This window comes from Anser anser (assembly GCF_964211835.1).
Source record: "Anser anser genome assembly, chromosome: 21".
NCBI lineage: Eukaryota > Metazoa > Chordata > Aves > Anseriformes > Anatidae > Anser > Anser anser.
The window spans coordinates 8,736,661-8,761,672 of NC_139742.1; the positions used below are offsets into that span (position 1 = coordinate 8,736,661).

The window sequence follows — 25,012 nt, forward strand, 5'->3', positions numbered from 1 at the left end:
GGCCGGCGAGGGCTGGGGGGAGCCACTGCGGCGGCTCCTCCTCGCTGCGAGCCCGGCGCTGGGGGTGGCTGCGCTTTGAAGTCGGGGAGGAGGAGGAAGAAGAGGAGGAAGAGGAGGGAGCGGCCGGGGCTGCCGCTGCTCCCCGGCACCCGCAGCATCGCCAGGTACGGGGAAAGGGCTGGGGGCGAGGGGGGGCGGGTTGCGGGGGCGAGAGCCGAGGCCGTGGTACCCGGTGGGTGCAGCTCCGGGGGCTCCATCCTCTGCCGGCTCCAAATGCTCCGAAATGCCCGGTTTTTTTGCCCTTTTTTTCTTTTTTTCCTCCCCGCCTTTTCTTTTTCCTCCCCCTTTTATTTACGCATGCAAACTCTTCGCCGAACCTAGGGTATTTAAGCACGAAACTCTTCGCTGAGTCTCGGATAAACTCCGAGCAAGCCAGTTTATTGGCTCGCAATCAGAAGTGTCTGGGAGCCTTAATGAAAACCAAGTGTAAGGCAAAGCGCAGCCACCTGTCCCCGGCATCCCCGGCCAAGAGCTCCGGGCTTCAATTAATCAACGGAGCCGCGATTTGGAAAGTGTCTGCTGCGAGCTGCGCCTCGGCGTTGGGGCGATGGCGAAGCCGGGCTGGGGACCCGGAGCCCCTCTGGGGCTTGCTGCGAGCCAGCCACCAAAGCTGGGCAGGCGCTGCCAGCACGTCTGCCTTTCCCAAACCGCTGCAAAAGCCTCCGCAAAAAGAAAAAGGAGGAGGAAAAAACCTCTGTGTCTCTACGGTCGTGCCCTCTCTCCCCAGGAGCAGCCCCTCTCCCACCTCCCCGCTTCCCAAAAATACTGTCTAGCTACTTCTCAAAGGGAATTAGCCTAGAGGAGACTGTCTGTGTCTCTCTTACAGACGTGCACCGCTTTGATTGCCTGGAAGCATGATTTCCTGAAACCTGCTCGCTCCTGGCTCTCGCAGCGAGGCTCACAATAAAACGTATTGTGGTTTTGAGCTGGGTTTTATTTAAGAAAATGCCATTCTGGGTTATTTTCTTTCATGAGACAAATGGAGAGCCAGATGGAAGGCTGACACTTGGGATACTTTATTTTGGCGCTTTAATTGCGCATGGTTTCTTTTCTATAAGAACAGGCTTCTCTGGGAATTAGAGTAGAATAAATGAAAAGAAGAAAAATAATGGCTGCTAATTGCATATTGTTTTGTTTGTTTACGAAGCCTTTCATCTCACTCTTCTAGGAGCAGTTCTGTAAATGGGAATATTGAAATGCATTGCTTTTTTTGAAAGCCGGTGACACTTCTTGTCACTCCCCACCTCCCGTGCAGCGCCTGCTTTGGTGTCAGCCCCGCTCCTTCCCCAGGCAGGCTCGGAGCCCGGCTCACGCTGCTGTTACCAGGTGTAGCCCCTGGGAACCAGCACAGAGGTGGGGTTTGGAAGATAGCAGCTGACATATGATAGAACCTGTCTGTGTTAATGCGGCCTCTAATTAAATAGAGCCTCTGGATCAAGCCCTTGTAGTTGCCAGTGGCACTCAGCTGGCCAGGAATGCTGAATAAGGCACACACCGGGTATCCCAGGCTGCAGAGCAGCCTCACCTCCCCCTGGCCTGGATGGGGTCTCGCTCAGCGAGGCGTCTGGTTGCTTTCTAGAATGAAGATCCTCAGGTGGAGGTGGAGCAGCATCTCCGGCAGCGCGCAGGCCCAGCTGAAAGGTGCCCTGGCCCTTCTCGTCATGGGCAATGTTGCCTTTGTGATAGCTCAGGTAAGCGGGTCGCCTTGCCGGGGGTCCTTGCTGGGGTCCTCTGGGCTTTAAAGTGATGCAGCACAGAGCAGGTGGTGGTGATGCTGCCAGCAGAGCAGCTCCATTGCCCTTGACATCGGAGTCACACCAGTGGCAGGAGTGGGGGGCGTCAAGGACCCTCCTGAAGTGACAGACCTGGTGGCACGTGTATGGGGGGCGCATGGGCTCCTCCAGCCCGCCATGGGCACCCTATGCCACCACGGAGCAGTTCTGCAAGGGCTTGCTTTAGGTTCTGGCTGCCACCAGCTCTTTGGCTCCCCGAGTTCGCTGTGGAGCGAGAGCAGAGCCCCAGCAGACGTGGGGGGTTAGGGCTGTCTGGGAGCTTGGTTTTGAGCTGAGCTGAACAATGAACGCTTCCCTTCCCGAGGAATCCTAAATATTGCAATTTCATTCCAACTCGTAATGAAAGCACAATTGAAAAAGCAGAATTTCTTGCAAGAGGGGAGTCTCAGGCTTGACCTCGGATGCGAAGGCAATGCCTGTTAGCCCTGGGGTGGCACAATATGGGCCGAGCAGGGACGGGTGGCCGGGCAAGCAACGTGGGGCGAGCACCCAAAACTTTCTCTCCCAAACCTGGCTGTACGTGAGCAGGACATGCCGCAGACCTCCAACAGCCTGGAGGAAGGCGCGGATGTGACCGCCTACTGGTGGGGCGAGTGGACCAAGTGGACGGCGTGCACGAGGACCTGCGGCGGGGGTGTCAAGTCCCAGGAGAGGCACTGCCTGCGGCAGAGGTACTGCACCGTGCTTCATGGCAGGGGTGGCAAAAATCCGGCTTGGGTGTTCTGGTGGGTCTGGCCCAGGTCATCGCGTGGTAGATAAGCGTTGGTGAAGAGTTGTTGGCTGGCAAACCCCACCGGGGCAGAAGGTAAGTGTGCCTGGAGCATCCTGTTACGAGGAGGCTGTGTCCTGGCTGTCCCCCTCAGGCTGGCCCCAAGGTTTCTCCCACAGGATCGGTGCGGATGGGCAGCGGGTGCAGCGCCGTGCTGCTCTCGGGGCTCCTGGCACAGCACCGTGGTGCGGGGCTGGATGGGGGCTGCTGGTGCCAGCTGCTCGTGCAGGGCTCTCCCGTCTCCGGGCTGGTCCCTGCGATGTCTCCCGGGACACTGATGAGCAGCTCGTGGTACAGGTGGCAAAGCCAGTGAGACCTTTGCCTTCAACTTCAGTGAGGCCGTGGTAGATCCACGTGGCTCTGCTATGCGGAGATGGGTCTCCCAGAAGCAGGGGACAAATTTTTTTAAGAGGGTGAAGAGAAGGGTCTCTGACCCCCGTCTAACCGTTGTTTCTTTATTCAGAAGAAAGTCAGTGAGTGGGCTGGCTAATAAAACTTGCACTGGAACATCCAAAAGATACCAGCTCTGCAAAGTACAAGTAAGGATATCCTTTTTATCATTGGTGATGTTTGATTTTTTTTTTTTAAAAAAAAAAAAGTCTTGCTTGCTTCATGTGGCATTTCAGGGTCCCTTGGAGTGGGGGCACCGTTTGTCCTGTAGCTGTCACCCCAGCTGGAGCTCCATTCCCTGGCCCTCGTCACTGCTGTGCTGGGGGCTTCGGGTCTCTTTGTGTGTGCTGGGGCCGTGAAACCCAGCGGGTTGTTCTTCACCATCTCCCCAGGGGTTTCCCCAGCTGTCCCTGCACTGGGAGGAGGAGGAGGAGGAAGATGTGGTTCCTCACAGGGCAGGCGATGGAAAAGCTCTGGTTGAGATGTGCCAGAAACCTTTCCCACAGTCTGTTTTCATCAGGACGTTAATGTATCCCGTTCTAGGAGTGCCCTGCAAACGGAAGGAGCTTTCGAGAGGAGCAGTGTTCATCCTTTAACTCCCATGTGTATAATGGAAGAACGTATCAATGGAAACCTTTATATCCTGGTAACAAGGCATTCTTTGTGTGTTTCATAATGCCTAGCCAAAATATTTTGATAGTTATGATGCTATAGACTGCAGGAAGGCTCCTCCTCTGCTGTTTTAAAGTGATTTTTCAGAGACACAATCAGCTGTCTCCCAAGTTCAAAGGAGGCTTTTGCAGCTGCAGGGTTACTTAAAAAATAAAATAACAAATGTATTTATAGCTGTATCCTTCAGTCTGTTCTGGTCACCACTCCCAAGGACCAGAGTTGAAAGGCTGGAGGGGGATGAGAGCACGGGGTGATGCCCTGTGCGGGCAGGGAGGGTCCAGCTTCCCCAGACAAGTGTCCTTTGAGCCGGGGCCGCTGCTGGCTGCTGCCTTCCAGTGACGCCTGCTGCCTCCCCCGCAGCTCGTGCGCTTTGCCAAACGTCACCAAGATGAGGTTAGGCAGCTCGGTCATCTGGGGTGAGCGACACAGAGCTGCAGGAATAATTTAAGAGTCAGAGTGAGGTTTGTTTTTTCACTTATTTATTTTTAGGCACCTAATGCCCGTCGGATTCAGGCTTCTTTTTTCCCTGGGACCCCAGGCAGCGGCATGTAGGTGTCTAAAAATAGAGATGGGAGCTAGTGGAGTTTTCTTATTTTAGGTGTCTATGTACATACCCAAGAACAATTATGCATCATGAAGTTACTTGTTGCCTCCTTTCCTTTCAACTGAACCGAGCCCTTGTCTCGCCAGCCTCTTGGCAGGGGTGGCAGGGCTTGGCTGGTTAGCTCTGACTGCTTGGCTGGCTCTGTCCCCTTCCTATGGCAAGGTGACAACTTCTTTAAACATAATTCACTACTCGAGATGATTCACCAGAACAGTTACAGTGAATTGTTTTGTTTTTTAGCAGGCGTTCACGTGGCTCCCGGGGGATTTGCAGGATAATGTTTTGCCATTGATGCTGCCTTGCTTGGGTGCGCAGGCCAGTGGGTATATCACTGCTCCCTCCGTGGCGGAGCGTAACGCTTGGCGCTGGATTGCTGGTGCAAACGTGAATTTGTCACTTGCTTCCTGTGGGTATTATAAAATGTCTGTTGGGCGTGGGTCTGCTGCGCCAGTGGGTGCAGCCGGCCAGCTGTCTGCAGAAAGCAAAGGGCAAATGGAGTCCAGCTTGGGTGAACGTTTATGGAAAAGCTCTTACATTTTAAGCTGCTATGGCTTGAATATAGCCTTGTATATCTATTTAAAACAGTGGATGTCTATGTTAATGTAACTTAAGTATTAAATATTAATATGTGAACGTGCATATGCTGTTGTGTAATGTATGTATCGCTACTGCAAGCCCTTGCACAGAGTAGTGGCATCCTCAGGCGGGTATTTGTGATGCCAGTAGCATCAGCAGATGCATCTGTTGCTGGCAGCAGCGAGGGCTGCCTGGCTGTGCAAAGGCTTGCAGCAGCAGGCTGTCACGCTGTCAGAAGCACGATCTCCTGTCCAGCCTGCAAGCACAGGAGATTGTAGCTCTTGAAGCGCTGGCTGCCGTGCAGTTGTGTTGTTGCTGCCGTTGTTTAGCTTGGCAGAGATTCTTTGACTTTGGTTGGATGAAAGTTGTTGTTTCTGCTGTTTTGAATGTATCTTTATATCCTTTCCCCTTAGATGACTATGTTCACATTTCTAGCAAGCCCTGTGACCTCCATTGCACCACTGTGGATGGTCAGAGACAGTTAATGGTTCAGGCTCGGGATGGAACATCCTGCAAATACACTGATTTCCGAGGGGTTTGCGTGTCTGGAAAATGTGAGGTTGTTAAACATTATAGCAAAAATATTGTTAGCATTCAGAGAGCTACAAGGGGTGCAATATTTGCCTGACCCTCAGTACTCTATGCCTTTTCTAGCCAATTGGCTGCGATGGCATTCTCTTTTCCACCCACACCTTGGATAAATGTGGAGTTTGCCAAGGAGATGGGAGCAGCTGCACTCATGTGACTGGGAGTTACCGGAAAGGAAACTCTCATCTTGGTAAGGCTCTAAGGGTCCCTTTGCTTTGGGGCAGAGGGCTCTTTTAATTGCGCTTTTTTTTTTTTTTGGTAAACTGCTTTCACTCCTACTAAGTGCCCTGCCTCAGCTTTTTTCTGCATGTTCTTCTTGTGTCGATGCCACTTCCAGATTTGGGTAGGGAAACCCTTCTGTAAAAACAGTAACTTCTCATGACGCTTCTCAGAAATACAAGATTTCTGAACGGTGCAACAGGGTTATGCAAGAGGCTGCCGTCTCTGATTTAGTTTAATTTCCCATGACCCAGTAAAACCAGAAATAAATGCCTCGTAACAACAGGAAGCTAGGGTGTTTTGAAAGACCGGGATTTCCAAAATCAGTGTGATATAAAGCAACAGAACCTACTCGTCCTAAATATAGTGGTCTAATTCAGGAATAATGATTAATGCTCTCTGGGGACCAGTTTAACACAGAGCAAGCTGAAGTAATTGCAGTGGTGTTAGTAGGATTTGTCCCATCACTTACCTAGCACTAGGCAAAGGGGAATTGGAGGTGAAGCAGGCTGTAATCTTGTTCTGGGGGGGTCTTGAAGACCAGCTAGCACAGGGTGTCCAACCCCAGGACTGCTTCTCTAGCTAGCAAAGTCTTCAGACGTGTTCCTTCACCAGTTTAAATAAACTTCTTGTTTGTGCATATAAGGATTGCATCCTTTTCCTCTCTTGACTGCATTAACCCATCATAAAGCAAGATTTGTTGCTTACACTTTCTTATTTTCTATTACCAGTAAGCTCCTACTTGCAGCCTAACAGTTAACATTAATCTCCATTAAAATCTGTAACTCCTGTAAGTCTCTGGATCAGAGCCAGTCTGCTTGCAATATTGCAATACTGACTACTGAGCATTTTGTTCAGATAACTCGTTAAAAAGTTCTCCTTTCATTAATCTGTAGTTTCCCGTAGGCTATTCTCTGGTAACGCACATTCCTGCTGGAGCGAGGGATATCCAGATAGTAGAACGGAAAAAATCTGCAGATGTTCTGGGTGTGTATAACCTCTTGGTACTTCCCTAGAATGCATGTGTGTGCTAGCTAATATTTTTTCCAACGTGGATATGAATGTAGCTTTATTGCGGACATGAGCTCAGTCCACAGTCAGTGTAAATGATCATGTTATACGAGCCAGCGCGTTTCTCTTCACCTCGGCTATATTTCTGCATTAAAGCAATCAAAATGCAGAGCTGTTGGTCAATATTATTGCTACTGCAGTGCAGTTTGACAAACATGCTGGTGCCAGCTCACAGCCCAGTGACTTCACCTCTCTTGTGATCCCTCCTAGCTTGAGGAATGCACGATGGCCCATGACGGCAGTACCCAGGAGATGTGTCTATGGGCTGCCTCATCAAGTGCTGGTGGCACGAGGCTGATCTCTGGTGGAGGTGGCAGAGCTGCTCAGGAAGGGTGTGGACAAACCTGGCCTTGCCCAACAGAGGCTCATGTTTGCTGCTGTCATGCTCCGGTGCTGCCTCAGAGGCTCGTGGCCATGTGTAGGAAGGCTTAGATAAAAAGGGCTGCATTTAGTGCAGGTCCTGGGCTCGCTCTGGCAGAACTGCCTTGGGCCAGTGCTGGGCTCATTGTAAGCAGTTCAAGGCTCCCAGAGAAGCAGCTTCTGCTGCCAGCCCCCGGCAGTCTGCTTATTGTCTGCAGATCTGTTCTTATTTAATGGCTGTGCTGAGCCAGGGCCGTGGGCCAACGCGCCCAGCAGCTCGCAGTGTAAGGAAAGCATGGCCCAGAGCTCTGGCCAAAGACTGGCACAATGCATGTTGGAAATATATTGTGATGTATCTGTCACAAAAAGCAGGAAAAATGTATTTTGTAACTATGACGCTCCAATAATTGTATGCCCTGAACAAAAAAGTGACAGTATTGCATGCCTCTCTTATCACAGTTGATGGAAATAATTCTTATTCATTCTCCCTCACTTTAAGCTGTGGCTGATGAAGCTGGCTACTACTTCTTCAACGGGAACTACAAAGTTGACAGTCCGAAGAACTTCAACATTGCAGGCACGGTGTTCAAGTACCGCAGGCCCATGGATGTCTATGAGACTGGCATAGAGTATATCGTTGCCCAAGGACCAACAAATCAAGGACTGAATATAATGGTGTGCTTTGGCTTTTTTTGGGGGAGTAATGGAAAAAGCTGCCTTGGATTGAGGGGGATGGGTGGCACAGGAGCAGAGTCCTGCTGTGGCTTCACAGCTCCCCTGGGAGCATTCCTTGCATGAACGTGTTTTATTTGCATCGTCAAATAAAAGCCCAGGCAGGGCTGTGAATAATGAACGTGGGCTTGGTAGCCCCTCTCTGCAGGGAGAAGTCGCCTCAGGCACTGCGGGGGATTTCTCTTCTTGGTGTGTCTCATCAGAATTACCTGCTGGGAAAAGTGAAAATAAGAAATTGGGCCAGCTAGCTTATCTAAGTGCACAAACTTTAAAACCCAACTTTTTTTTTTTTTTTGAAACAAACTGTCTAAAACCAGGCAGATGGAGAAAAGTAATTTAATTGGCTTCTGGGCAGCCAGCCAGAGCCCCACTCCTGCCATCTTCTGTGTAGCCACGGGCTTCTCTGAAGGGGAAGGGGTGGTCCCTTGGGTGCTCAGAAAGCATGAGGTCAGTAAAGGGGTGGCAGTGCCTGAGCTGAGTCCCCATACAGTGGATATAGTAGCAGAAGGGGTATGTGCCCCTTGTTCACTGTAATACCACAAAAAGGGGGGTTGTGCATGTGATGACAGTAACTCAAGGCAGCTCTCCCAGGTCTCGGTGATCGCTTGGAGGTAGGGGAAGGAGTTCTGCCTGGGGCTCCCAGCCCTGAGCTGGGTCTGATCCTGACATGGTGCTTTAAAACAAACAAACAAAAAAAACCAAAAAAAAACCAAAAAAAAAAACCCCTTGGACAACCATGCTGGGCTCCAGCTGTACAAAGCTGGCAATCCAAGGGAAAGCAGTTTGGAAATAGCAAGGTGGATGCTCACCAACCATCAAGTCCAAGACAAATCACAGACTTTGTGTGCCAGTATTCACTGCATCTGTTAATAATGTCATGTTTGCCAGGTCTGGAATCAAAATGGCAAGAATCCATCCATCACGTTTGAATACACTCTCCTGAGGAAGCCACACTCAAAAAATCTCCAGCCTATCTACTACACCTTTTCTGAGTCAGATAGCGAAGAAAGCAGAGAGTTTGATGGAGACGTGCCATTGGGCTTTCTCCAACACAACGCAACCTATTTTGGGAAAATCTCCAGGGAAAGGATAGACTTGGAGAACCAGGTGTTTGGAAGACAGGACACGGAGGAAGATTTAAACTTGAGCAAAGGTCAGGAAACCAATGAGGTCTATGAAAGAGCAGAAACAATTGACTGTGAGCCAAAACTGAAGGGCAAACAACCCAAAGGTAAGGAGGAGACTTGGGCCTCAGTGTTCTGCTCTCAGAGCTCTTGTTGAGAAATGCTCTGTTTCTGACTCTAGTGATCCTGCTGGTTCGTTTTTTGGAAACCTTGGAAAGTTCTTTAAAACGTGTCTGCTCATAAAATCCTCTTTGCCCTTCAGGTTCTGGTTTCTGGTGGGTGGGGGGTGGCCATGGGTAAGGTCTCCCCACCGGTGCCCTGCGGTGCTTTGCCTGGTCCCAAGGAGGGGAGGGAGCCCTGGGTGTGCAAATCTCCCCCCTACAGCCTCCTGTCACCTCCCTCGTATCCACAGCCCCAGCAACCTCCTTCCCACCCCAGTCCCTCAGATATCCCATCACCAAACTGCCCTGGGGCCTTCCCTGCATGGCTGTGTGGGCTCGGGAGCCAGGCGGGCATCTTCCTTCCTACCTCTGCTACTGCTTGGGGCAGCACTGCCAGGAGCCAGGCTCTCTCTTCCTTGGGCCTCACAGTACCAAGGTGAGGCCCAAGGAGAGCTGTGGACTCTTCCCAAGTGCGTGCAACTCCATGAGGTCCCCCAAATCCCCTGCTCCTGCCTCTAGCCTCTGACAGAGCTCAGGCTCTGGTGTGTCCCTGCTGCTCTGGGCTGCTTTCGCCTCCCAGCCTGAATGCATTTTGTGGTTGTCATTGTTGTTTCCCCTGTTGGCTCCAATCTAGATTCAAACGTAACCAGGTCTACTTACCAGACAGACCATGATGACAGAGACTTCGACCCCAGGCTCACCTCCAGAGAATTCCTTTCGGAGAACGCCATCACGGACAAGCTGCTAGACAAGTCCTCCGACTCGAAGGAGCTGGTGCTCAACATGACCATGAACAGCATCTTTGCCCAGGGAGACCCGCTCAACTCTGTGGGGTCGCACATTGACAGCCTCTATGTTGACTATGAAGACACGGATGGCCTGGTGACCTACACCATCAACGGCACCTACATGGAGCTGAGCAATGGCAAAGCCGTCAACACATCTGCAGAGACTCCCTTCTCAAACACCACTGTCACCATGACCAGCCCTCAAGGGAACAGAACCCACAAAGCAAGGTAGGAGACGCATCTTTCTAGTCGATCCTATTTGTTGTTGTTCTCAACTCATAATAGTACTGTACTCAATGCCGACCCCATTGCATGGTTTCTACCTGCTTTGGAAGCCAGAAGGTAAGTGGGAGTAGGATGCCATAAAAGCTTTCTGCCAGGGGTTAATCTGGAAGGAAAGGTTTGGGAGCAGAAAGTTGAGAGAGCTTCTAAGTGAGAGGAAAAGTCACTGCCCTCCTTAGTGGGGAATGTCAGCAATCCATGCTGCTGACTGTCAGCATGCTTTTGGCTCTTGGCCAGCTGTAACATGTTACCAGATCCATGGCCATAACGAAGCCTCTTTTTCCTTTTGTCCTCTCTTGAAGTCCTGCTAGGTTTTCCCCAGGCCCCCTCCTAATTCTAAAGCAGCAGAAGTTGGTCTGGCCCCTTTCCGTGCACCCTATTGACTGCCTCCCATAGTCTTCCTCCCTGGAGTTGGCAGGATCATGCCCACAGCAGCTCCCGGGGCTAGCCCTGCTGCTTACTGACAGCTGGAGAGGCACAGCAGAGCTAGAGATTTGTGTAGGGCCTACAGAAATAGTCTGGGTTTGTTGCCTTAATGGAGGAAGAAACAGTGCAATTAGTCCTTGCTTTGATAAGGATATCAAAAGCTCTCTGGCAGCTTCAAGTGGTTAATAATAGGACTGGCACTTCACATCTCTTTGATGGCTGGTTAGAAGTGGTAGAGTTACAAAGATACAACGGGAAGGTTTAAAAAAAAAAACACAACACAACATAATCTGTCATTAGCAGCATAATTCCTCTGGGCTGGGGGAAGGGAAGTCTCAGGATAGTGCCTGTCCTCGTGTCTGCGTGCCTCCTGAGGTGCCCTGGGGCTCACAGCAGTGCATTCCCAGCGTGGGCTCGCAGGGATGGGGCTGCTGGCGGGCTGGGCAGAGCAGCAATCCACAGTCCTTCACACACATCCCTGAAGAGCTTGGGCTGAGACCGGCTTCTTGGGAGCCATCAGGTCCCAGATCCACAGCTGTGGACTCAGGTCCCTCCTGTTTTTTGGGGGTCCCCAGCACCCAGGTCTCCTCCTAGCTGTGCTGCCCCAACCCCTCTGTCCCCTGGCTCCCCCCGGGGAAGCCGTGGGTTGTGCTGCTGAGCTGCAGAAGATGTAAAGCTCCGAGCAAACGCTCTCTGGCTCTAGTTAGCTGTATTTACCTAGAACTTGTGCTAGCTTATGCTAAAGAAGCTTATGCTAAAGAAAATGTCCATGCAGCCAAACATATCCACAGACTTCTTAATGATAAGAACACTTAAACGCTGCCAAGGGCTTGTCTATCATCTCTCCTCGTGGCTTGGCTTGGAAAGCCTGCCTTCAGCTGCCAAAGCAAGCATTTCATTAGCACTTTGACAAGCAAGGGCAGCGCTGTCAGCTCCCTTCCTTGTGCTGTGGGGCGAGGAGGGAGCCTGCCCTGCGCCTGGGGTCCTGCCTGGTCCCAGCACCCTCCCTGTGTGGCCTTGCTCAGCACCCTGTAACTCACATCTCCGTTTTGGTAGCTGTTAAATGGGGCTGATGCTTTTCTGCCTCCTGGGAATGCAGGGAACTGTATGTGCTTTGAAATTCAGAGCAGCTTGTCTATTGCAGGATAAAACAAAAAAGACTGTTAGTGCCTTGAGTGCAGTTCCCTGTGATGCTTAACAAAAAACCCAAACCCAATAATAACAAAAAAACCAAACAAATATAAAAGCAAACCCTCTTCCCGTTATCCCCAGCCACCCCTCTATCAAAGGCACAGCCCAGGGATTTAAACCTGTTCAGGACAGGTACCAAGCACTGCAGAACAAAGCCAAGGGAGGAATGGGAAGAAAATAGCAATGTTCCTTCTTCCCACCACTCTTGGGAATAAAATAAGGATTTTTTTCAGATCTAAACAATAATAGCTGAAAAAGACCTTTGCCTTTGGAGTTTTGCAGTAGCCAAAGGCTGCACCCAGGGCAAGCAGGAGCTGTGCGTGTGGAAATACGACACGATAGCAGGGTGAGGGGTCTGGCTTGCCCCCCCCTTATCCCCCCCATCCCACCAACTGCGGGCAGGGTGCTGGAGCATGAGGTATGCGAGGAGCAGTGGAGGCACTGGGCTTGTTCCTCCAGGAGAAGAGGAGGAGGAGGGGTGCTAATGCAGAGCCAGGCTGGAGGCACTACCCAGGGGGGACCCTGATGGGGCACCAGGAAAACCTCTGCCCTGTGGGTCTGCCCTTGGAGAGGGGCAAAACCAGGCAGGGCAAGGCCCCATGTGCCCCATCTCATCCTGGGGTCAGCCTAGTTTTGGGCAGGAGCTTGGACCTGACCCATCCCAAACCCATCCCTCCCAGACCAAGGATGGAAAGTTGGCTTTTCGCTGGCTTCCACTCCCTTAAGTGAAGGTGCCGGAGAGGGTCATCTGCCTGCGGGCTGTAAGCAGCCGGCTGCACACACAAGACAGTTGCTTAGAGGTGGGGTACCTTTTTTCTTGAACTACTGCAGCCTTTAGTGCCTGTGCCCTGTGCCGTCCTGACCTGTTATATCCCTGGAGCCAGCCCCACGGGGCCAGGCTGATGCACCCTGGCAGCATCACCGCCGGGGCTTGTCCTGCACTGGGGTCACCTCCTGGTCTCATGCACTCATTTTTATTTTTTTTTTCTTCTGGTACGAGGGCTGTTTAGGGAAGATGGGCAGCCAAAGCATCAGCTGCTGCCAGAAAGGGCTGTCTGTTTCCACTGCCCCAGGAAGGAATTTCACTAGAAAGCAGCAACGAGGCTGTCAGGCACCTGGCACAAGGGGCCTGGTGCTGGCTTTTGGTGCCGTTGCCCGCATGAAAAATGGAAACAAAGTGCAGGCAGGGAAGAGAACACTTGACACTATAATAATGCTTGTAAATACATTACATAAAGAGGGAAAAAAAAAGCCTGCTTTGTTTGTAGGACAACGTGCTGCTGTTTGTATTTAGAGAGACAAAACTGTTATTTTGTTCAGATTGAAATAAGAGCTGAGCAGTGCCCTATGACCAAATGTCTGACCTACCTAGAAAGAACTTGTCCCTGTGACCTCATTACGCATAGGAGAAGCTCTTCAGGATCACATACATTAAAGGGATGCTGCTGAAGGGTTTTCCATCCTCAGATGTGATATAGAGCTTATTTTGGTGATTATTTTCAGCTGATAATGTGGTGTTTGCTTTGGTGCCTCAGAGAGCAGGGTGCAGGGCAGAGGAGCTAGGTCACAGCCCCTTTTCCAGGCAAATTAAAATGATTAAAATATAAAATCCAGATGTTGACTGCATGTGAAGGGCTCTTTCTGAAAGCTGTCCTGGGGGAAGCAGCCAGCACAGGCAGCACCAGGGCTGCTGGTGGCAGTGGCCGGCGTGGCTCTGGCGGAGCCGCTTTGGCAAGATAAAGCGCTATGTATGGCAAGCCAAGGTTGTTGGTTTTTGTGCAAAAATAGCCACCTTCGTTTCAGTTCCATTTCAAATGTAGGAAATGAGCATTTGCCAAAATGACAGGCAGAATCAACAGGGAAAAGGAGAATTATTTGTAATCCTCCTGGAGGATCACTGGAAGGAGGGTGGGTCTGGAAGGAAACGCCTGGATTCTCACCAGCGCCTCTTAAAGGTCGATCTGATAGACTGGACCTGAACTTTTTCTTATGATCACCTAAATAAGGCAATTCCAGAGCTTCTGCTGCCTAGAAATCATATAAGCTGCATATCTTGCCAGGCCAGAGACAGCTGGATGTCAGGATACAACCTTGTCCGCTCTTTCAATCAGGGTAGACACTTGCAGGGTTTGAGCAAAGGTCTGAGAACTTTGTTGTAAAGGTGCAGTATCCCTGACGTGTTACAACATTTCAGGACGTACGACGCACTGAACCGGGAGAAGCTGCTGTTCTTGGTTTGACAGATGCTTTTTCACATACCAGGCTGAATCTGTTATCCCTTTCCCACTTGGCATTACGCGTTTGAACGTAGCGTGAACACGAGAGATGCAAATCACGCATCCAAACCAAAACAATCCAGCGAGAGTGGCCCAAGCAACAGGTAGGCGACCGGCGGGGCCTTTGTGTCCAAAAGCAAAGTGTGCTTGGAGCGGCAGGCTGCCGAAATCCCGCGCCACGTGTAGGCTCGAGGCTGCCCAGCTCGGAGCAGCCGAAAATCCGCCTGCGCTGAGCAGCGCGCGGCGGCGTGCCGGGTCGGCCCCGGAGGCGCAGGGGAGGAGATACTGCACCTTTAGCCGCCGTTACGCCGAGGGCCAGGTGTATTTGAGCAGAAAAAAATGAGAACTTTTTGTTTAAATTCTGAACTGTTTCTACTTGTGGGTATTTTTATCCCATTCTCTCTATTTCTAGACAGTGGAAGCTCTGCCTCTAACCGGGCTGGGGATTCTACTTGGGGCTCAGGACAGGTATGTTGTGAAATGAAACGAAACAATTCAAACAAACAAACCCCAAAATCAGAACAACCGAACCCAACCGACAAACAAAGCCAATCCCCTCCCAAACCCAACCTGCTCGCAGATGTGTGTCTCTGACGTGGCGTATCACGGCTCTCCTTGTAAATGCTATTTTTTTTTTTTTGCTTATTGCTAGAAACAGATTGAAGTTGTTAAGAAAGGGCCAAGGTGTGAGTGCTGCTGACATGTACAGGTGGAAGCTTTCCTCCCATGAACCCTGCAGCTCTACATGTACCACAGGTAGTTATAAGACGCAGCCAAACGCAGCCTCTGCACAGCCGCCGAAACCACCCGGTGTGTGAGTCGCTTTTACGTCTCGTAGGGATGGGAAGGACCTGGCGATGCTCAGGGGGTCTCTCCATTGTCAGATCTGGTGTAGCACGACCCCACGTCCCCCAGTGTAGCCTTGCAAAGCCAGGGGATTCGCAGCTCAGCCCCCCAAGCTCTGCAGAGCCGCTGGTGCGTGCTGCTGGGGAGGAGAGGAAAAATCCCAGGGTCTCACCCCGTGGGCTTTTTGTGCAAAGCGTTTGTGAGCTGCAAAAAGCTCCCTGTCCTCCTGCATTTACCAGCCCGGCAGGGTCCCAACGCTTCTTGCTGGGTTTGAGCACGTCGGCTCCTCGAGCCGGGGCAGCTGTGACAGCGAGGGGATTGAACTCTGTGCAGCCGGGCTCCTCCTTTTCATGGCTTTTTATTTCCCGTTCCCTTTTGAACATTCAGAGGGTTTTGAAAAGCTCAGCTTCTTTCCGACAGATTGAAATTTTGAAGATTGTTCGGCTCTGGCAGGAAACAAAGCAGCACTTGGCTGTTTGATTTAGTTCTGTTTCTCCCACTCCTCCTGCTGCCGAGGCTGGTCTCAGCTGCAATGGTGTCAACCTGGAACAGCGACATATCTGCCAAAGTCTGGCCTCTGTTCTTTTTTCCTAAATTCCCCCTTTTTATCCCCCAAAAGCTCTGAGCCCCCTCTCCTTTGCTCCTTGGTTAGGGGGAGGGAAGCCAGTGGTGTCCCTGGTCCCCTGCACTACTGGGCACAAGCCCTCTGCTCGCTGCACTGCTCGCTGTTGCTGTCCCTGAAATAATCCAGGTGCTGTGGGGCTTCTGCAATTAGAAGGAAAAAGGGCAAAAGAGGAGACCGCAGTCTAGGGGATACCTTTTAGAAAAGCAAATGCAATTAATTTATTTTTTTTAAGGGTGCCAGGCACTTGCACACAGTGTGCAGGTAGTGGGGGCTTAGCAAGCCATCCCCCTCCCCAGAATCCCATCAGCCACACGTTCTGGGTCATTTTTGGCTTCTTTGATCCCCTCTGAACAAACCTCCCCCTTGACTGGGACAGGCTGCCCTGCCCAGTTTGCAGCTAGCAGGGAGAGGTTCTACTTAAATTTCTCCTTTCTCATTACCTTTTCCTAATGGCACATCGCAGAGAAGCCATACGATGTCAGGAGCTGGAGATCTTTTATTTGGTTTCATGTAAACCACATGTCCTGAGAGCTGTGCTTGCCCTGGAGCAGGGAGCTGCCTCGCAGACCCGTTGCCCTAAGCGTTTTCCTATGAAAACACGTTGCTTGTATGTTGTTATTGGTGGTGAGCCCTGCACGTGGTGGCTGTACCCACTTTTGGAGCCAGCCTCAGCCCTTGCCAGTGTTGGCTTTGGTGGTCGCTGTCATCCTTCCCTGCTGGGCAGCATCCTCCCCGTGGGCAGAAAGTCAGGTTTGCTGCTTTCCCGCAGGAGGAATTTTTGGAAAACGCAGCTAAGAGGGGTGCGGGGTGGGGGATAGTTTGGATATCAAAAGTCACCAAGCGTCCTCTGTTGTGTGTGTGTATTCTCTTTGAAACCAGGAGTGATGTCCACGTATGCTATGTGTGTGCGCTATGACGGCATCGAAGTGGATGATACGTACTGTGATGCCATGACCCGCCCCGAGCCCGTCCATGAGTTCTGTGCTGGGAGAGAGTGCCAGCCAAGGTACCGCCCCGCAGGGCGCTTCCTCTGCCGTGGGTGCATCGGGGGGGTTGGCACGGCGCGGGGGGCAGCAGGGACGTGGGGCACGTGGCCCCTAGCACCCCAGCCCTCCTGCCCCGCTTGCCTGGGCTGCTCTGGGGCGCTGCGAGGCTTTCCCCTTGAGGGTTGTGGTTTCGGCTGCTGGGTTAAAAGCTCCCTGACCTCCTGGTGGTTTGCAGTTTGCAAACTGCACTCAGGATCTGTCCAGTCCCGTGCCCTCTTCAACATCTTAAACGTTGCCGAGGTTTGCTTGCAGTCAGGGCAAAGCATGGGGTACTGATGCAGACAGGAGCCTGTTTTCCTTCTGTTGTGGCTTCTTATCCAAAAAACGTGGCTTGGATTGCGGTCCAGAGCCAAACCGTGCAGCTTGGGTGCGTCCCTGCTGCTGGTTTGTAACACGGGACGTGTGCCTTGGGAGGCTTGCGAAGAAAAGCAGTTACCCGTGTCTGTCGGAGGGAGGGCTTGACGAGGTCAGACTGGGGCAGTGCAAAGGGATAAGTAAAGGTCTGGGGCGTGCCCCGAAATGGTTTCACGCAGCAGCAGCATAAAGCGAGGGCAGGGTGGCAGCAGGGACCAGGCGTAGCCCTACAAAAGCCAAGAGCGGTCGTTTTCAGCTCGGGTAACTGTGAAGGACGGCTGGTCGTGCTGGGGAGGGCAAGGGGGCAGAAAGCACATGCCTGTCGGGCTGGTGGCATCTCGCCGGACTTCGCACGTTGAGGCTGAAAGCCAGAGCAGGTCGTGGTGCGAGCGAGGAGAGGGGAGGGGAATGGTGCTGCTGCCGTGAGCAGCCCGGTCCTGGGGGCACCACGGGGACTTTATTTGCACTAGCTTGGTGTTTTCCTAGCACGGGTGTTGGGTTGTCCCACTGGTCTGTTATAAAGCCAGCTCCTCCTTGGGTTTGTGCTGCTGCAGTTCCTCAAGCTTTAGCACCGTGAGAGGGGTTTAGCTGTGAATGCAGCAGGAGAGCGGGTGGGCGAAGGAGCCGCAGGGGGCTCAGGTGGGGCAGCCTGGTGCCACGGAGGTTCTCCAGAAGCTAAAGCCAAAAGAACTTTTGATTTGCCCGAGAGCTGTCTGATCTGGATGGGAAAGACCCTGGTTTCCTCTCCCTTCTGCACTCAGGTGGCACCTCAAAACGTGAGACAGCCTCCCGTGGCCGCGTGTTGTGCCTGCAGCCTGACATGGGGCTGGTGTGCAGGGGGGGACATGGTCCAGGCGCCCCCAGGGCAGCCTTGTGACCTCTGATTTGTTTAGGCTTTTAGTTTTTTTTTATTTTTTTAACATTATTCTATATATCAGAACATTTAAAATGCTTCTATACTATAGAAGGCTTGAGCATAGGAGGCTTTTCCCTCGGTTTAGAAGTCGCTCCCCTCTCGTAGTGTCAGGGCAGCAATGGCAGGGGGTGGTAAGGGGCAGGCATCGTCTTGGAGCAGGTCCTACCTTTTCCATCCCATCTCACAATGTTTGAGCTAGTCTGACCGTGGTGCACGAACCTCCCTCCTGCCAGGGGATCTGCAGGGCCATGGGCTGAGCCCTGCCCTCCTGCTTCCCTTTGTCAGCATTCCCAGCCCGTAGCTCTTACAGCACCAATGTCCTGCAGTCGTTTGGGTTGTCCCTATTTCCAAAGATGCCGGCCTGCATCCCTCCTTGGGGACCGGCTGTGGCACCCCAAAGGGCACCTGCACCCCTCCTCCTTCCCTCTGCCTGTGTCCTGTTCCTCCTCACCTGTGCTGGCTGCGATAGATGCACGTGTCCCCTCTGTCCTTCAGCTGGTCAGGCAAAAAAAAAAAATAAAAAATCAGGGTTGAGTGTGAGCAAACAGAGAAACATGCAGGGCTGGGGAGGGGCACCACATCCCCTGTGGCACATACTGGCTCTGCGCATGGGGGGCTGCACGGAGGTGGTGTGGGGTTGCTTTCTCGCCGCTCTGCCTCTGGGCAAAGTGATGTTGCCGTGGGTGGCGTGGGGCTGCACAGGGCTGGGTTTCCCCCGTGTGATGCCTCTCTCTCGGCCCGCAGGTGGGAGACGAGCAGCTGGAGCGAGTGCTCCCGCACGTGCGGCGAGGGCTACCAGTTCCGCATCGTGCGCTGCTGGAAGATGATCTCCCCGGGCTTCGACAGCTCCGTCTACAGCGACCTCTGCGAGTCGGCCGACATCACCAGGCCGGACGAGCGCAAGGTCTGCAAGAACCCAGCCTGCGGGCCCCAGTGGGAGATGTCGGAGTGGTCGGAGGTGAGTTTTGGGGATTTCTGGCTCATCTGTGGCTGTCAGAGGCTTGGCACATGGGGACCTCCTAGGGCACTGGCCCTGATGGCTGCACGTGCTGGCTTGTGCCGTCAGAGATGGGATGCTTCTCCTCCTGGGAGCTCCCGAAATGCTTCTTGGTTGTGATTTAAATGTCTCCTTCCCTCCTCGGGTTGGGGAGAGCTGTCCCCATCGTGCTGCTGGTGGAGGGGCTGGTGCCTTCTCTGATTTTGCAGGATGTTTTGACTTTCCCAGTCTGGTAGAGAAAAGCTCCCTGCGCACGTGCTAGCATGATATTTTGACTGGCGTAGCGAAGTGGAGTGGCTTATTTTACCCAAACCCATATATTCCTCCGGCATGTGTCAGGGACAGATTGCTTGAGACACTCCTGGAGTCGTTCACTCTTAGCCAGCAGCAAAGCTAATCTAATTTGGATCACATCTGAAGCCGGGTGCCAAGTTGGCTTGGGAAATAGGCATAAAAAAAGAGCACGTTTCAGAGATCTGAGGATTAACATATCAGCGCGGTGCGTCTGAGCGCTGTGCTGTTGACACTTTTCCCTGCTTAACGTTATGCATGGAGCAAACGTGTGTATGGGAGACTGCAGTAACTCAAATCCAGTTCTAAATAATGTCACTGCGCTGCGCGGTGCCAAATTTATCCACAGGATAAAAATCTCAGTTCTGTGGTTTGGGGAAAACATTCTCGAAGGACACGAAAAGCAGCTGGCTGTTCCTGCGAAGGAAGTGAGGGAGATCTCACTCCTGGCTTTAAACAGCAGCTACAACCTTTCAGCTCCGATAATGGGAGGTTTTGGTGCCTTGGTTTTTTGGTTTTTCACCCTCTGGCTTCTGTGGGTGTGGGGAGGTCTGCTCAAGCCAAGCAGCTGTGAGAGGAGCAGGGCTGGAAGCGGATGCATTCAGAGGCTGAGCCAGGCTCTGACCCAGCTCCGTGCCCCCAAAACGCCAGCGAGGCTGGGGTGGCCCCCCCAGAGCGTGGCTGCTGGGCTTGCACAGCACCTGGGCAGGATGCAACCCCTCCTGCACTGCCAAACCTGACTGCTGAGGCTGTTTGGGGCTGCTGGGGCGTTTTGGGAGAGAGGTGGCTTTGCTCCATCTCATTTTACAGATGTGTTTAAATGGATTTTCAGTGTGCATTTTTTGAGAGTTTAAGGTTAAAAACACTAAAATACGTAAAAATCAGCTCCCAGTTTCCATCACCTTTACCCAGAGTGTGCTGTGGCTGGGGAGGGGGCCGTGCTGTGTCGGGTGGGTGCCCTGCTCATGCTGTCCCCTCTGTCCCCAGTGCTCAGCGCGGTGCGGCGAGCGGAGCGTGGTGACGCGGGACATCCGCTGCTCGGAGGAGGAGAAGCTGTGCGATGCCAGCGCCCGGCCCCTGGCCGAGAAGAACTGCACCGGGCCGCCCTGCGACCGCCAGTGGACTGTCTCCGACTGGGGACCGGTGAGACCCCGGGGAGGGGACGGGTGGCACCTCTGGGCTTGCCCTGACCACCACCCGCCCACTCCGTGCTGCGTTTCCTGGGGTTTTAGGTTTGGTGGAGTTTGTGAGCACCGGACCCTGCCCTGCAGAAGGCTCCTTGCCCATGGCAGGGATGAGCCATTGCATGTGCCCCATCCCCATGGGTCGGGGGGGACAGTGGAGCCCTGTGCCATCCCAGGGAGCCTGGCCAGCTCCTGCTGTTGTCACCTGGCGGGTGCCAGAAGCACCCTGTCTGCTGCTGAGCTGGGCAATGCTGATGCTCCGTGCCTGGAAAGTGAACCTTTAGCCTTTTTTTTTCCCCTCTTTTCCCTTCCTGCACACTTCTGCTACACAGACCCTCTCCATCCCAAGCTATTTTTACGCAGGGTTTTTATTCTCTGGCTAAAAATAAGCAGTTTCCATGGCAGCAGCGGGGCTGCAAAACGCCGTGCGTATCCACAAGAGCGGCTGCAGAAGAGCCGGGGAGCACCCGCTGCTCCCCCCGAGGCTCGGGGCACTGCCGAAACAGTGAAGGGGGGACACTGGCAGCCACTCGCTTGGTCCCATTTATCTTGGTCTCTGAAAGCTGCCCCGTGTTCCCCTGTTTGTGGCACTTCCCCTCCTGCCCGTGCCGAGGAGGCGCCGAGTTTTGCTCGGTGCCAGCGGGATGCGACCGCGGGGCGCATTGGCTGCGAGGGTTCCCTGGGGAAGGATGCGCCCAGCTTCCCTGCAGCCAGCGTTTGCTGCTTTTTTAATCCGAACCCCAAGGATCCCTTGGTGAGGTGGGGCTGGGGAAGAGCTGAGCCCCAGATAGGCATCTCAGTCCCCATCCTGGGTCATCCACGGGGCTGGGACCGTGCTGCTTTCCCCACCTCTGACCACCTGCTGTGCTCGGTGTGGTTTCAGTGCAGCGGCGGCTGCGGGCAGGGCAGGATGATCCGGCACGTGTACTGCAAAACCAGCGACGGGCGCGTGGTGCCGGAGTCGCAGTGCAACCTGGAGACGAAGCCGCTGGCCATCCACCCCTGCGGGGACAAGAACTGCCCGTCGCACTGGCTGGCGCAGGACTGGGAGCGGGTAAGGCTCAGAGCTTGGCAGTCCCCTCGGGGGGGGCGATGGAGGAGGATGCTCTTGGTGCGGGGCAGGGATGGGGTGCACGGCTCTCAGCCCCGCTTGCGTCCCTGCAGTGCAACACCACGTGCGGCCGGGGCGTGAAGAAAAGGATCGTGCTCTGCCTCGAGATCGTCAACGGCAAGATCAAGACCCGCAACCCCGCCGACTGTGACGTGGCCAAGAAGCCTGTGGAGGAGACGACGTGCTTCGAGCGGCCGTGCTTCAAGTGGTACACGACCCCCTGGTCGGAGGTAGGTGGGGAGGGGACTGGGGGCATCTCGGGGGTGCTACTGCGGGGGGAAATGCCCTTCCTACACCACCTGCAAAAAGCCCCGAGGAGCTGGGCGAAGCTCTGCAAGGTGCAGCCCGCAAGGGAGCGCACAGAGGAGCCCTTTTGCTTTGCTAGCAGCTCGGGAGAGCCTGCCCTGGCACAATGCAGGCAGGACTTGCTGTGAACAGGACCGAGAGGAGATGTTTTGGGTTAGCTTTAGCTTTTTTTTTTTTTCCTGTTTTTATTTTTCACCACTTTTTCCCTGCAACAGCTGGTAGGAATGCAGCTGGGGCTGTGCATGGAGCCTGCACTACAGCTGCCCCACAGATGGGCAGGGAGCAAAGCTGGGCTCCGGCGAGGTGTGGGGTGATGCTGGGGGCAGGCTGGGCTGTCCCAGTCCCGTACGGGGCTCCTCTGTGCCGCGAGCAAGGAGGCAACGAGCAGCGAAGGGCTGTTCCCAGCTCCCTGCAAGAACTCCCTGACGCAGGCCTTCTCGTCTGCCTGGAGCTCGTTTTGTTTAGTCTTAAAAACCGTCCTTGCAGCCTATAATTAGCCCAAGAAACCCTGCTGTAATCCCCGTGCGCCGAGGCGTCCAAAGGGCAGCAGGCAGCGAGCGCAGCCTGGGAGCAGCTCTGTGCACCCCGTACTCATTGCACAGACCCCAGCCCCATAGCCCCCGGCCGGGGGGGGTGGTCACAGCCACCTCAGTGTCACCAAGCAGCTCCGAGCCGCGGTGGCTCTGGTGGGAGGAGGGAGGTTTGCAGCCCCAGGGGTGGGAGCGCGTCCATGGATCCCCGTCAGCCCGCCGCAGACGTCTGACTGCTGGCAGCGAGGACGGAGCGAGGGGCCAGCAGTGCAACGAGAGGTGCAGAGTTCAGCCCCCTGCCCTGACGGCTCCACTGAGGGTGTTTTTAAGCAGGTCCTGGCTCAGCGCAGACCCCCCCACGGCAGGGGGTTTTCTCGCCTCAGCCCCAAATCTCTGTTCCCCAGTGCACAAAAACCTGCGGCATCGGCGTGAGGATGCGGGACGTGAAGTGCTACCAGGGGAAGGACATCGTCCGTGGCTGCGACCCGCTGGTGAAGCCAGTCGGCAAGCAGACTTGCGACCTGCAGCCCTGCCCCACGGAGCCCCCAGGTGAGCACCCCCTGGTGTTTTATTTTCCACTGCCCCCCAGCTTGCTGCTCACCCCAGGGGGAACATAGAGGGGACAGAGCTCGCTCTGTGCCCCAGGGACACGGTGCCGTGCTGTATCTCGATGTAACCCTATTAAATAAAAGGGAGAGTTCAAAAGCAGCGCGCTCCCTCCTGAAGATAAGAGGGAGCTGTGGAGAGCTGACCTGGGTGGTGCTTCTGTGTGATTCCAGCTCATGTCTAGGAAGTTTCGTCTGTGCCATTATTTTAATGATTTTTGGTCTCCGAATGTCCTGTGGGATTTGTAACTATCTCATTATCTGACTCGTCTGCTGGCTCAAAGCCCCTGTGATCTTTAGCGAACACGCGGTTCTAATTCTTTAATAGGATTTGGGAATAAGGATGATGTGGGAGAAGAGCACGGAGGCGGGAGGCAGGTTTGGGGCCAGCTGTGAACCTGGGGTGCCCCCGGCTACCAGCTCGGCCTCCCCGCGGGTTGGGGGCACGCTGCAGTGCTTTTTGGGGTGCCTGGTTGTCTCCTGGGAGCGGGTTGGTTTCATCCTTCGTATGGATTTTATACAAACAAAACAACTGCAAGCCCACAGGATTTAAAGCAAAATACTGCTCTGGAGGGAGCTGGGAGGGAGGGTGTTACGGTGGGTTTTGCCACCCCCTCTCTCTCCAGCACCTCATTTGCCCTGAGCTCCTGCTGTCCCGCTGCTGGGTTCCCACTCACCTTCTCAAATACCCATTTGGGGCAGGAGTTGTGCATGTGCTGGGGTCACCCTGTGCCCTGCCACCGGAGGCCCTTGGCTGGGGACAGCCCGGTGCCGGGGTCCCTCGGTGGCTCGGGGAGCTGCTGGGCAGCTCCCCCAGGGAGGAGCCCAAGCTTTGGGGCTGGAACCAAGTGCAGCTCCCCAGGGCAGGCGTGATGAAACGTGCCAACCTTGTACCTCTGCCCGGGCTGACGATGATATTCATGGGGAAACCGCTTGGCTTTTCCAGGGGATGCTCTGCCAGGGAGCATGGATGTGACCGTGGCAGCCAGGGCAATTTTTTTGTTTCTTTCCCAGCCCATGGTATTTAGGGCAGGCTGTGTACGGGACATAGGGAACTCATGAACTTGCAATGTTATTTCTTTTCTTTCCATATCAATTCCTTTTTTTTTTTTCTTCTCTTCCCCCAACCAACCTGCCTGCCCTGCAGATGACAGCTGCCAGGACCAGGCAGGAACCAACTGTGCTCTGGCCATCAAGGTGAACCTGTGCAGCCACTGGTACTACAGCAAAGCCTGCTGCCGCTCCTGCCGCGCTCCCCACTCCTAGTGCGGGGCCGTGGGGGCCCGGCCAGGCTTTTCCCCCCGCTGCCGGGGTCCCAGGCACCGTGCAGGGCGAGCTGGCGGGCCCTAAGGGCGCTTCCCATCCATCCTTCCCTGCCGGCGCAGAGCTGCTCCCCTCTCCTCCCTGGTCATCAGAGCTGTACATAGATCCTGTATATTTGATTTCCCCCGACGGGAGCCGTTCACCTCTTCTACAAGGTCTTGTCCTTTGGTTTCTTTCTGCCTGTGCACGTTTGGGGTTGGCAATAGGGCGGCGTGAGCCTGTTGGAGGGAGAGCACCAGCACCTTTCCCTTGCGAGAGTTAGTGCCTCCTCCCTCATTTGTCCCCAAAACCTGCGCTCTCGTTAGCTGCATTTAACACGGTGGGGAGCTGATCTTCATTTGCTAAATGAACTCGAGCCCAGGCCCTCTTTTGTAATATGTAGGTGTATACTTTCTCAGAGGATTTTATCTTATAATCAAATGGTAGTTCCATAGTCCTTACCAAAAAAAAAAAATGTAATGCTGACATATTGTATATAATATGGAAACATAACTGCACTTTATATCACAAAAAAGACGTGCTCTTTTTTAATATATTTGTTTACATACAGTGAACTTTATCCACATAATCATTAATTTGTACTCATATGTATATTTTAATAAAATTGTCATATTTATGGTGGTATTTTGTTTTATTCTCCAGTTTGTGGTGGGTGTTTGGAAAACAAACTATGTGCCGGAAACATTGGTGTCAGGGCTACAAGCCCGCGTGCTGGGTCTGTTCCTGGGGGAAGAAGAGCAGCTCTCAGCCCAGGATGAGGAAACAGCGCTGTTCTGATAGTCGGGCAGGAAAAAGT

The 25,012-nt window shown here is 53.6% G+C and overlaps 1 protein-coding gene across 10 annotated transcripts; it reads left to right on the forward strand.

Moving 5' to 3' along the window:
• Positions 1–6: 6 nt before the first annotated feature.
• Positions 7–24,838, forward strand: ADAMTSL2 (ADAMTS like 2). Of its 10 annotated transcripts, none has more exons than XM_083807526.1 (19): positions 7–164; positions 1,640–1,751; positions 2,382–2,524; positions 3,086–3,161; positions 3,556–3,658; positions 5,278–5,423; positions 5,519–5,642; positions 6,578–6,658; positions 7,602–7,777; positions 8,723–9,065; positions 9,754–10,135; positions 14,735–14,838; positions 16,433–16,559; positions 18,614–18,827; positions 20,145–20,300; positions 21,225–21,395; positions 21,506–21,682; positions 22,693–22,837; positions 24,041–24,838. In XM_083807526.1, the coding sequence occupies exons 2-19, from the start codon at positions 1,641–1,643 to the stop codon at positions 24,157–24,159; spliced, it is 2,898 nt and encodes a 965-aa protein (XP_083663652.1). In that variant the 5' UTR covers positions 7–164; position 1,640; the 3' UTR covers positions 24,160–24,838. The 10 variants fall into 10 exon arrangements, with proteins under 10 accessions (XP_083663652.1, XP_083663655.1, XP_083663654.1 ...); XM_083807529.1 differs by having other exon boundaries at positions 8,723–8,987; XM_083807528.1 differs by having other exon boundaries at positions 3,089–3,161.
• Positions 24,839–25,012: the final 174 nt, after the last annotated feature.